This window comes from Lethenteron reissneri, chromosome 7 (assembly GCF_015708825.2).
Source record: "Lethenteron reissneri isolate LAM-NWPU_2019-01 chromosome 7, ASM1570882v1, whole genome shotgun sequence".
In the NCBI taxonomy this organism is placed as follows: Eukaryota; Metazoa; Chordata; class Hyperoartia; order Petromyzontiformes; family Petromyzontidae; genus Lethenteron; species Lethenteron reissneri.
The window spans coordinates 10,953,358-10,967,020 of record NC_083785.1 but is presented as its reverse complement, the minus strand read 5'-3'; the positions used below and the strand labels follow the sequence as shown (position 1 = coordinate 10,967,020).

General features: G+C 48.5%; 1 protein-coding gene across 1 annotated transcript in view; it reads left to right on the top strand.

The window, feature by feature from the left end:
- Nucleotides 1–13,663, top strand: part of LOC133357612 (dynein axonemal heavy chain 11-like) — a 147,069-nt gene that overhangs the window by 81,062 nt on the left and 52,344 nt on the right. The window contains 3 exon segments of the mRNA XM_061575642.1: nt 5,026–5,191; nt 6,290–6,392; nt 7,449–7,688. Coding sequence (XP_061431626.1) covers nt 5,026–5,191; nt 6,290–6,392; nt 7,449–7,688 — 509 coding nt within the window.

Here is a 13,663-nt window from a genome sequence, read left to right as displayed (position 1 = left end):
TTGTTCGTACGCACTGAACGCATCGGTTCATGTGACTCCCCCGACAGAACACGAGCTGCCCGTCGATCCTTCGTCAGTACCCCGACGTCCGGTCGCGAGCAGCCACCATTGCCCTTCATGCGGAATGCCGTGTCGGGCCGCGCTCCATCCTATTAAGATTCTCTGTGACCTTTAGGCTCTCCGCCGGCAAAGAAAAGAGGAGGTTGCGCATTAGCAAAGCGCGTTTCATTTTTTTTGCTACCCTCCCGCATCGACGCCACGTTTGGGGGGGGGGGGGTGTAAACTGCGCGCGAGGATGCTTTGGACGCGCGGGGGCCGCGTGCAACTTTTTTCGACGAGCCGTCTCCGCCAAGGTCAAAAACACAAAACAGTTCATGCTCCGGACCCCCCGATCCCCCCCCCCCCCGTGCTGATTAATATGGTGATGTAGGGTTAATTAAATTAGAGCAGTCATGCTCCACTGGCAAAAGCCTTTTTGCCCCTTAAAGGTCCTTTAATGTCACCGGAATAAAACAGAACATCAACTTCCACGGGAATACATTTCGCCGGCTCTTTATTTCCCCAGAGCGGCGCTTGTAAAGATAGGATCGGTCTTAATGAAGCACAGATAACGCCGGCCAGTTGAGTATGCAAGTGCCTTCAACGGACGCGCGGTTTTTTTTTTAATTGGTTTCCACGAAATTGCTTGTCGGTACTTTTTTTTTTCTGCTGCTGCTGGTCGACGGGAGGATACGCTACTCGCTGAGCGAGGGTTGTCACCTCCCGAGGTACAAAAACACCGGTAGTCCTCGACTCACGATGGAGATGCGTTACGACGACCGCCATCGTAAGTCGAAAATATCGTAAGTCGAAGATGGCCTAGCTTAACCAAGAAGTCTTAAAGAATGGTGATAATTTAGCAACACAGAGCAATTTACAGTACCGTGCTGTATAAACAATATACTGTATGTATTTTATTTTATTATGTTTTATTTTTATTATTTTATTATTTCCCTTCTACATGACTTTACCGAAAGAACCAAGAAGATGTATGTATTTATTAATTACAATACTGTACTGCACCTATATGAACTGCAATTGAATATAAAGTTTTTTTCAGGAAACAATCCTATCTGCTATAAAAACGTTTCACATGCATTGAACGTATCGTATCGTGGTAACCTTAAAATGAAATCGCTAAAGCTACGTGTCATACATGCATTGTACGTATCGTAACGTATCATATTGTGCTGTACTCACCAAGATTCTGTCCGTCGTCTGCATACTTGAACGATGTTAGGTTGTTGATGGCAATTTTGTCGTATCGATTATCGCCATCGTAAGATCGAAATATCGTAAGTCGGACCATCGTAACTCGGGGACTACCATCGTAACTCGGGGACTACCATCGTAACTCGGGGACTACCTGTACCGGGGGATGTATCGTAAGCAGAGGAAGGGGATCTCGCAACGCCTGCAGTGGACAGGAGGATGGGCACGCATGTGCGTATGCACGTCTGGAAGCTCTGTCGTGCCGCACGTGGCCGACCGCGCCAATCGGATTTGTCCTCGAGTGGTGCATGGTTCCACATGTGAACCGGAGAAAGTGCGTGACGCTCAATGTCCCGGGAAGACGGACAGATTTCTGAGGGCAGCTACATCAGGGAAGGACGATGCTGGGAAAAGCAGGACAGGTGGCGTTTCTGTCCCCATCGAGAGCCGTAGACTCACACAGAGAGTCATAGACTCACACAGAGAACCATAGACTCACCAAGAGAGCCATAAACTCACACAGAGAGTCACAGACTCACACAGAGAACCATAGACTCACCAGCCATAGAGTCACACAGAGAGCCATAGAGTCACACAGAGAGCCATAGAGTCACACAGAGAACCATAGACTCACACAGAGAGCCATAGAGTCACACAAAGAGTCATAGACTCACCCAGAGAACCATAGACTCACACAGAGAGCCATAGAGTCACACAGAGAGTCATAGACTCACACAGAGAACCATAGACTCACCAAGAGAGCCATAGAGTCACACAGAGAGTCATAGACTCACCCAGAGAACCATAGACTCACCCAGAGAACCATAGACTCACCAAGAGAGTCATAGACTCACACAGAGAGCCATAGAGTCACACAGAGAGTCATAGACTCACCCAGAGAACCATAGACTCACCAAGAGAGTCATAGACTCACCCAGAGAACCATAGACTCACCAAGAGAGCCATAGACTCACACAGAGAGCCGTAGACTCACACAGAGAACCATAGACTCACACAGAGAACCATAGACTCACCAAGAGAGCCATAGACTCACCAAGAGAGCCATAGACTCACACAGAGAACCATAGACTCACACAGAGAGCCATAGAGTCACACAGAGAGTCATAGACTCACCCAGAGAACCATAGACTCACCAAGAGAGCCATAGACTCACACAGAGAGCCATAGACTCACCAAGATAACCATAGACTCACACAGAGAGCCACAGAGTCACACAGAGAACCATAGACTCACCAAGAGAGCCAATAGACTCACACAGAGAACCATAGACTCACCAAGAGAGCCGTAGATTCACACGGAAAGCTATAAATTAGCAGAGTCATAAACGCACTAATGTTGCCATGCGTCCGAGGTACAAGAAAACCGGCGCTTAACGTAGCGGCAGGATTTCTCTCAATATCGAAATAGGGGAGAACTATGCGTCAAATGCACTCGATTCGTACACAACTGGCGAGATTTCCCGCAAAAAGCAGGGGGGGCGTCCCCGGGGAAACCAGGACGGGTGGCAACCCCTTTTACGGACCGACGCCCACCACCCTGCCAAACTGCGTGAACAGTTTCAATGAAATGGAAACGCGTCAATTAATATTGGTGTCGTAAATAAAATAAAATGATGCATAACTTACGCGAATTAGAACAAAAAAATCTTCGTAAAAAAAAGGGCAATTTTTCTTTATTTATTTTTTGCTGGGAAAATAAAATTGTAACTTTTTTGACGTTGGCTCTCATGAGCTGATTTAGAAACGATAATTGCCTCTTGAGTTTCAGACGTTCAACGTCTTTTTTGCAATTTCCTAATCCGTTAATTAATTCCTTGACGAGTGAGCGTTTGTTGTTCTGTTTTTCAAACTCTGCTTTGCAACCGACGTCGTTTAGACGTCATTGACGATAATTATAACCAGATTCATGTCGAGCCCTTCGTCCCTCCTCCACTGCCCCTCCCAGTGTCATGTTAGTCACGCCGGGGGTGGGTGGGGGGGATACGAGTTGTTTGACCATACTTCACCACGCTGGTCACCGAGAGAAGTGTTCTTAAAGTCTTAAAGTCACTTTATTGTCAAGTGTGTTACATGCATGACATACAACACAGATGAAATTACAGTCCTCTCTCTTGGTCCCACGGTGCAACCACGCAATCAAAAAATTAATCACAATTAACAGACATAAATAAACAATAAACAATCGGCGATTGTTTATTGTGTTGTGACCTGCGGTGTGGTGATGGGGTTGGTGTCTGTGTGGGTGGGTGGGTGACTGGGTGGGTGGGTGAGTGAGTGAGTGATTGGGTGGGTAGGTGAGTGGATGAGTGAGTCACAGGGTGAGCGAGCTACTGAGTGAGTGAGTTGTTGAGACCTGCAGCAGTTCGTGCGCAGTGTGACGGATGAGACGCAACAGTCAGAGTCTGGTAGAGACTGAGCCCACACAATGAGTGGAGGATGAAAAAACTGAGTGTTCCAATGGGCCTTATCCCACCAGGAACCGGACGAATGGATCATAGAGCATCCCTCTGATCAAACACACGTTTGGAAATCGTTGCAGAATCCACACACGTGGCCTCTCGTTCTCCCTCTTCTCTGCATCAACTTTTATTTTCTGGGGAGAGACCAGGACGAGTCAGATGGCGGGCGATGATGATCGATCGCTGTGTCTACAGGAAATGCCAACTTGGCCACTTTGCTGTGTCATTTTCAAATCTTAGACCGTGGTGTCACTGGGACACGATGGCCTCATACTCTTTTCGATTTAAAGCTTTCGTGACTGCAGGGATTCATCTTCTTGGTTCTTTCGGTAAAGTCACGTAGAATGGAAATAAGAATAAAATAATAATACAAATAAAACATAACAAAATAATTCTCACGACGTTTCGGCCACAACGCAATCAGCCGTCCTCAGGTGGAGAACAGGTCTGTCGAGAAGACATAATCTGAATGAAAGGCCTCATACTCGTTGCGAACCACGGATCTTTAACGGCCCCTGTGAAGCGTACGGCACCGCGTACGTCTCTGGCCACGGAGGCGAGATGTTAACTACCTCGCCTCGTATGCAGGAGGCCGTGGATTCGATCCCGACCCCGACGCTTGTTGTATATTTGGAGCGTGCATGTTTCTCTCCCCGTAGACGTGTTGATTTTTATCCGGGTCCTCCGTTTCTTCCCCCCCCCTTCCACATTTAGAATCAACGTGTGTTCAAAGTACTCGGCTGCGACTATGAATTCCCATGTGATGATGATAATAGGCCACTTTGTTGAGCTGTCATTTGTGGGCCAAGTCACTTCTGAAAAAGTGCTGTGTAGCCCAGCGGGCCTTACATGGTAACATAATAATTTCGTTTTATTAGTAGGTTTTTACCTTTAAACTGGTACAAAACTGACACCTTTATACAAGGCATCATGTTTGCAAGTTGACTTCAAGGACAGTACATATAATTACCATTATCAGAGTTGTTTCTTTTTGTTTGCATTTTGACTGCTTGTGTTGCGGTTATTGCAAACATGATGCCTTGTATACAGGTGTCAGTTTTGTACCAGTTTAAAGGGTAAAAACCTACTACTATATTTTGCCACTGGTAAAGGAGGTCTCATAGTGTAAATGTAGTTTTAGTTGAGTAGTTTTGCCGCATTCGGAATCCCAATATTTGTTGATACTGGAGGAATCCCGATGAGCGCTAAGAAACTCTTTCTCACAGACATCCAGAAAGTCACGAACGTCCAGTGTTGCCCACCCACTCCCAACTCTCCCTTCTTGTTGTTCTTAGGGGTGCTCGAGAGGCCTCTGGAGAAGAAGGCCGGACGCAACTACGGCCCCCCGGGCAACAAGCGCATGGTCTACTTCCTGGACGACGTGAACATGCCGGAGGTGGACAACTACGGCACGGTGCAGCCCCACACGCTCATCCGCCAGCACCTGGACTACGGCCACTGGTGGGCATCCCTCCGGGGTGGTGTGCTCTTGGCGTGTGCCGCACTTCGGCGGCGGTCGCGGTGTCGGATCCGGCGGGACAACTCCCCCCGGGTTAACGCTGTGGGCGTGCGTGCGTGTGTGCGTGCGTGCGTTACCTTCACGTGGCCTCAAGGTGCACTTGGCCTGGCACAAGCGTCGTGGTGACGTCACCGCCACTTAGTGGCGAATGGCGGTTGCTGTTGCTGTTGCGTGCGTGCGTGCGGCAGCCTCCCGCTTAGCGGTGGACGCTATGGGATCGCGTAGCGTAGTACGCGGCGATTGACGCGCCCCCCCCCCCCCCCCCCCCCCAACATTCGCAACGCACACACGCAATGAGTATCGTGAACGTCGCACGTCGGCGTTTCACGGTCCAAATTTGTACGAGCAGAGTCGCTCGATTTGGGATTTCACACGCACGGCAACGTAGCCTCGCCCCCCCCCCTCCCCATGGCGAAACCCCCCTATAACTGCAGACTGCGTCTGTGAAACACAGCGGCACCTTCGTAATATCTGTCCAACTAGAGGATTAAATTATCACTGTTATTGACTGTGCGTGCCTCTGTGTGCAGCGGTGTGTACTTAGTGTAGCGGTCGTGTATTGGTTGGCGCGCTGCACTATGAACCCGGCGACCTGAGTTTCATTCACGCTCAACGCGAGTGACGATTATCTGAACCGATCCAGGGCCTCCCCTAGGTCCACTCGGCCTCAAATGAGTACCTAGTGCAGTGTGTAAACATCACTACGGGGAGACAAAGGCGGTCGGGCGCGGTGCTGGCCACCCACCCCCCTCGTGTGCCGTTCCGGTCTTCATAGGTGCTACTCGCTTGACAGCACTTGCCCCAGCAGTCTTTTAAGGCTACACAGGGGATCTTCGTCTTTGTTGACCGGCTGCTTCCACGAACCCTCGTTGACCAGCGTGGTGAAGCAAGTTCAGTGGGCCGGGCGGAGGGGGGCAGCCCTGGTGGGGTGGGGGGGGGCCTCGTTCCAGCAGTGGATTGGCCAACGTGGCCACGCTCGTGCACGGGGTGCCCCTTTAAAACCAGCGAATTGCCGTTGTGCCGACGTCGCGTGACCACAGGTACGACAGGCAGAAGCTGGGCCTCAAGGAGATTCACGGCTGTCAGTACGTGGCCTGCATGAACCCTACGGCCGGCAGCTTCACCATCAACCCCCGCCTGCAGGTTCGCCTCCTGCCACCTGTCTCACTCGTGGGATATATATTATTTTAAATATATTTGAATGTTTTATTTGGAAGATGGAAAGGGTGATTGGGCTCCTGAGGCTCTTGCCTTGAGATGCCATCCGGGAATTTGGGCGCCCTGGTGGCAAGATGTTTACTCTCTCGCCTGGTAAACAGGAGGTTGTGGGTTCAATCCCAACCCTGATGATGCCTGTATATTAGGGGTTTGCATGTTCTTCCCTTGGTCGCGTGCATTTTTCTCCGGGTCCTCGGTTTTTTTCCCTCCACGTTTAGAATCGCTCAGAGTATTTGAGCCACTTCGTTGAGCTATCATTTGTGGGCAGGTCGCTTATGAAAAAGAGCTCTACAGCTCAGTGGATAAAACCTGGTAAAATAGAAATCGTTTAGTTTAGTACCACTGCTATCTAATGTGGATTCTCGTCCAGTAAAACGTGCAATGTTGGACCCACGTAAGCCCAACGTCCGCCCAACGTCGGCCCAACGTCGGCATGTTATTAGGTGGGTTGTATTGATGCACCCGCCCTCCGCCCCGCCCTCCTCACACCCCCACCGTCAACGTGCTCGGGCAATTTGACAATTTGAAAAGTACCTCGGACACATTTGTAGTTGTTCATTTGGTTGTAGTGATTCTACAACTTGTCAACCCCACTACCGCCACTACAGCCACTGCAAACAAAGCACAGCTGAGAGAGTGTGATTCGCCGCGACGGGAACTGCGGGTAAGACAAACCGACCCCTTGGCTGAGGATGAATATTCCAGAATTTGCATTTAGTGAGCGCTCGGGAGGTGTTGGAGAGCGCTCATCTTCATTGGTGAACCAGTGGTGTAAATTCCACCGTGCAAATTGGCGTCGATAATTTCTCACGCGGCGACGGGAATCGGGCGAACGGGGTCCTAACCAAGTGCCATGGATTACATGTCGCGTCCACTCACCAGCCTGCCCGTCTGTCTATCTGTCCGTCTGTATGTCCATCCGCCCATCCCCATCCGTCTGTCCGTCCGTCTCTCCATCTGTATGCCCGTCCGACCCGCCAGCGCCACTTCACGGTGCTGGCGGTGAACTTCCCCGGCGCGGAGACGCTGGAGGGCATCTACAGCCGCATCCTGGCGGCACACCTCCAGCAGGGCGGCTTCGTACCGGCCGTGGTGCGGGCGGGCGCCAGCCTCGTGCAGGCCGCCGTCGCTCTGCACCAGCGCGTGGCCCAGAACTTCCTGCCGACCGCCGTCAAGTTCCACTACGTCTTCAACCTGCGCGACCTCTCCAGCGTCTTCCAGGTCGGTTGCGGAGCTATTTAAAAACCAAAAAAAATTGGAGACGAATCTCTGTGACGGTGCCGTGGTCCGAGCGATTAGCGCGCTCGCCGCGCTTGCTGCAGTTCGAGCACCCGAGACCACCCTGGTAAACGCTGCAGCTGCTACTCACTGCAAGTCTTCTTCGGCTGTCCCATCACGAACGACGACTGCGGGGAACGGCGGAGCAGCGTTCTCCCTGCGCGCCGGTGGGATGGGATGCCAGGGCTTGAGTGGAAGTATTTGCCGCACTGTGGGTGAAGGAAAGCTGAAAGCTACTGGGTTAAAACCCCTGTAGATCGGGGTGGGGGGGGAAACATACAAACTCTGCACAGAAAGGCAGTCCGAGTCAGGAGTCGAACGCGGGGATTCTGGCTGTGAGGAACGAGTGTTACCACCGCGCCACCCGATTGCATCGCATTGCTGAAACAATTCACTGCGGTGGCGCAAAGGCACGAATAGCAACAAAACTCGACACATTTGCCAACAAGACTGCGGCCTTAAAATTATTATAATAATATATAAATGGGGGCGATGTTTCGGGCAGCGATCCTTCTTCACAGCTCATTAAACAGGGAGGCCAGAGGGTGTGTTGCATCACATTGCTGTGTGGCGTTATACTTATCATAAACATGCACCTCGCAGAAGATCGCTGGGTTTGATCTTCCACGAAGCGCACGGTCCACCTGTTGTATGTGTTGTGATTATGAAATTTTGATGAAAATAATAAAAATTAATAATTTTCCGAAAAATGCGCAAATCGCATTAATTATGATAGTGTGTGTATTAATACGCATAAATTATGATAATGCGTGTAATTATATGCATAAATTATGATAATCACGGAGATAATCGTAGTAATTTATGCGGAGGCTTGCGATTATGTTAATGTGTGCAGTTATGATAATTTGCTTAGTTTCGTTTATCCAGAGTTATCAATCAGGATAACACGATTATCATAGATTCATTTACCGATTATCCTAGTGTGTGTTATAATATTTTAGGTCTCCATTTTCATATCTCATCGCAGGATACAGCTCTTATGAATAAGATGGTTTTGCATGGACTTGGAAGGAACACTCGATATGCTTCTGGATTACAATTTTATTCTAACAAGCACGTGACATTCTATCATGCAGGTCAAACATGCGTCAATAATTCATGGGCAAGATTATGCAATTAACTAATATGAACGACAAAAACTTATGCAGTTGTGACATTATGCAATTATGCAATATGAATAACGAAAACTCTTATGCATTTGACTAAAATGAATGAATAAACACTTATGCATTTAGCTAAATTGAATAACTAAAAATTCTTATGCATTTGCGATATTATGCATTAACTAATATGAATAACCAAAACTCTTATGCAATTACGAGATTATGCATTTGACTAAAATGAATGAATAAACACTTATGCATTTGCGAGACTATGTATTTAGCTAAATTGAATAACTAAAATTCTTATGCATTTGCGATATTATGCACTAACTAATATGAATAACCAAACTCTTATGCATTTGACTAAAATGAATGAATAAACACTTATGCATTTAACGAACTGAATGACTAAAAACACTTCTATCAATTGTACCCTCTACTTTTCCTACCAGGCATCATTAGTTCGCCCATGTATTGATCACAATCGGCGACTGGTCGAGTTTGAAAACAAGCATGACACACTTCATATGGCGGTAATAAAAAGCACTTATTGTATCCCAGAGGCGAAAGTATATGTCAATAGATTCATCGGCAAGTCTAAAATCCTTTTTAACGGAATGTTTGATACAATGGTGGGTGAGGGCGTGTGGGCGCGAGAGCGAATCTGGCTCTGTTTTAATTAACTCTTCGGCGAGATTCTGGGACAAAGGAAACTGGTTTGACAAGATTTCTCTGTGTTTTCTTGAGTCTGTATGTGGGGAGCGATACGACCTCTGTTGTTTGTGCGAGCGGCAGCTGAGACTTTCTCCGCTGTGAGGTGAGCGGCGGCGCTCGTTCAGAAGACTTTGACTCTTTTTCTCCACGGCGGGATGACGAGTCGGTTTGGGTTGATGCTGGTCGATCTGGGTGTCGCTCGTTGTCGCTCGGTGTCGCACGGTGGCGCACGGTGGCGCACGTTCAGCGCAAAGTGGTGCACGGTGGCGCACGGTGGCGCAAGGTGGCGCAAGTTGGCGCTCGTTCAGCGATCTCCGCCTTTCCTGCGGGTTGTTCGCTGGTCGTCACTCTGACGAGGAGCGATGCTTCGTTCGTGGCAGGGTGGACGTTGGCGTCTTTGTTGGCTTCACTCGCAGCTCTGCGACTCAGGGTAGCGATTCTTCTCAGGTGGTGCAGACCTCGGCTTGTAGCTACGCGTCGCTACTCCGCGACCCTCGTCATTCTCAATGATGAAAACTTCTTGACGATCTGTGGTGGAGCCGAAGATGGGCTCGTGGCCCGGATGATCTCTGGTGGAGCTCGTGGCCCGGACGATCTCTGTGATGGGGGCCAGAGCCCCTGACGATCTGTGATGGAGGCCAGAGCCCCTGTCGATCTGTGGTGGAGCCGAAGATGGGCTCGTGGCCCGGATGATCTCTGGTGGAGCTCGTGGCCCGGACGATCTCTGTGATGGGGGCCAGAGCCCCTGACGATCTGTGATGGAGGCCAGAGCCCCTGTCGATCTGTGGTGGAGCCGAAGATGGGCTCGTAGCCCGGATGATATGTGTGTTGGAGCCGAAGCCCGGACGATATGCTTTGTATGGATTTTCCTTCGGTTTATATCGGAAAATTCCACTCGGCTTCCCGAGTTGTTCAAAGGCTGTGTCATAAAACCTTCCTGTGGGGGTGGACCATCTGCGTCCGTGTGTGTGTCCGTCCGTGTGTTTCGCGTGCGTGTTTGTCCGTGTGTTTATTAGCTTTGAAGACACAGCTGTGTGTGTCGTTCTGGAAGAAAGGGGTGGGGGTCTCGTGACGGTGCCACCAAAGTTATCCATTAGCCAGACCGATGATTCGCGTCGAGTTATAAAAAAACATTCGAATCCATGTTTTGTTACTGAATAATATTTGTCGCGAAAACTTACGCGTTAAGCGAGCTTAATTATTACCTCCCTTGCTCTGGGATCACATCCTTTGTCTCACACAGCTTAAGTTGGTTTGGTTTGGAAGTTGAAATGCAACTTATTTGCTGCTTGGTTCCATCTGCACAGTTATGCCGAAACCGTGTTCACGATGTTTCATCGGGACCCAACCTTTATGGGTGTCATTTCCTGGCTTGGTGCCTGTGTGTGGAGATCCTCTCGGAAAGACAAAGGCGGTCGTGTTGCTCGCTTCCCATGGGTGTTGTGTTTGGTTAATTTTGAGAGCCTTCTCCGCCCTTGATTCCTCTTCTATTTTAATTCCGTACTTATTATTCGACTTCTTGTGATTATTTGATCTGATATCCCGGCTAGGAATTTGTTTTGGAGCGAAATAGATGCCCTAATTATTCTTTGATGCTTCGGCCCGGCCGTGTAGATATTCTTTAAAGGTAAATAATGTCAGTACTTAATTAACAATGATGGGTCGCGATTCTGGTGCAGATTGTCTTTTGGTTTTCAATTGGAGTGAGGATGGATACTGTTTGCTTAATCTTTATGGTTGAGTTGGTAACTTGTGTATTTAACATGGTTCAAAGACCCATCTGTGCTTTTTGTTGTCGATGCTGTTTCTTTGTTAAGAATATAATTATCTCTTCCTCCGTGTCTCCTGGTTCTGCAACCCCCCGCCTGCAATTCCCCCCTCCCTTGTTCCTCTTGTGTGAATTTAGGGGAGTTTATTACCTTATTGCCCCCCTTTCATGTCCTGTTTCCTTTGAAATGAGGTATGCGCGCATCTGTGGAAGTGTGGGGGCCTCTGTGGAAGTGTGGGGGCGTGTTCGTTCCCACGTGGCCGCGTCTATTAAAAAAAACGATATTATCTATGTTGGCAGAATAATTCTTAAAAAAAAAATATTAAAAAAATAAAAAGGGGGCATATACACAACAGTCCGCCCTTTTGAAAATTATCAGGGGTCGATTTGGCCACTGGCGAATTTTCAAACAAAGTAATGCCCCCCCTTTTTTTTTTTGTCATGAATCCCATCAGCCGCCCTTACTCTCGGCGGTTATTTCTTACGACGCGCGTGCACGTATTACAATCTTAACCTGGTTACATCTGAAATAAGCAAAGAAAATAACAACATGTTAACATTGATATTGCGTTACATCGGTTCTCATACATCATAACTCCGGCGAATATTCATTTTTGTTTTTGTTAAATCCTGGTTACATTTGAATTAAGCAAAGAAAATAACACACGTTAACATCGATATTGCGTTACATCGGTTCTCATACATCATAACTCTGATGAACATTCATTTTTGTTTTTGTTAAATCCTGGGAAACGCTAGGTAGCGGTTTCGAACGCATTTATGCGTTACCTTCCTCATGTTGCCTGGTTTACCACTTATCACTTTGATAATTTGATCACGGTTTTCGGGTTCGTTTTTGTAGTTTCCTCTCTCACTCTCTCGCGTCGTGGGAGTGTGTGGTGAAAAATTGTGCTGCACGTAACCAGAATTCGCGCACACGACCCACTTTGACACTTGGTTCGTGGCATTCGCTCTCTCTGCGATTACATGCACATTTGCCGAGTCAGTGTGTCGATTTAATTCTGTCCTTCGTAATGTTGCCCTCTTTGTTTTTACGAGTGTGTTGGATTTCAACACCATTCCCGATACGTCATGGACATTCGTCTCCATTTTAGCACTCCGATCCACATAATTTTTGGTTTCCCTTGGATATTTTCCATTCAAAGGCTCACGCCTGCGCTCCTCAGGGCGTGTCTCTGTGTTCTCTCTTTGTCTCTGCTGTCTGCTATCCACCGTCCGATCACTCTTCCATTCAGCCCTGTCACTTGCAGCCTGCTCAGGGTTTAACACCTCGGCGGGTGGGGCGCGTGTTGGCCGCTCGCTCGCACTCACTGTGGATGGTTCATCACGTATTTGGACCGCATTCTGTGTTATTCCTCTATTCCCTCCTGGTATAGCCGGTGGAGGAATTGGTCGGAATTGGATCGATTGTGTTTGACCTCCCATCCTGCGATTCTCCTGAATGTTCGCATCCATACCTCCGCGGTCTGTGTAACACCTTCCCGCTAGGTGGTTATCTTGCCATCTCTGTGCGTAATTTGAACCTTGCGTGTGTCGTGGGATGGGGTGTTGATATGGTTCTGCTCTGAACCTCTCCCTCCTGCGATTCTCGTACATTTTTAGCCCAGTATTTCTCCCATTTGGGTGCCAAATTTTTCCTGGATTGTTACCTCGCCATCTTTGTGGGTAATTTTGATCTTGTGTGTGTCGTGGCATGGGGTGTTGGTATGGTTCTATTCTGAACCTCCCCCTCCTGCGATTCTCCTGAATGTTCGGCTTTGTGCCGCTCTCATTCTCGTGCCAACCTCTCTCTGGGTTATTTTGCCATGTGTGCGTGCGTTTCTGCTCCGTCCTGCATGGTGGGACTGCTCGGTGATTTTTATTCCTCTCTGAGAGGCTGGGTTCCTCATCCCTCTCCCTGTGTTCTGGATCCGAATTATGATTCTTAGCTCTGTATAACCATGCCATGTACGCCTTGCTCTCTATGCGGCGTAAGGATGCGGTTTCTGGATTCAAAACCATTCTCACCCTTTCTGTAATCTCTGGGCTCAAGGATTCAAAAAACATAATTTTGAACATTTTATCTCCTTCGTGGTATTGATTCACATCGCCTGCGTAATACGCTCTTTTAAATTGGACGAGGTAGTCACGTGGATCTTGGTCCATGCCCTGGGTCATCGATTTTACAGCATAAAACCCCTCAGTGAGTGTCGAATATTCTCCAAACTTCCGAATCACTGCCAGGCTCAGTTGTTTAAAATCATTTCTAACCTTGCGTGGCAGTGACTTTACCCATGGAATGGATTCTTTAT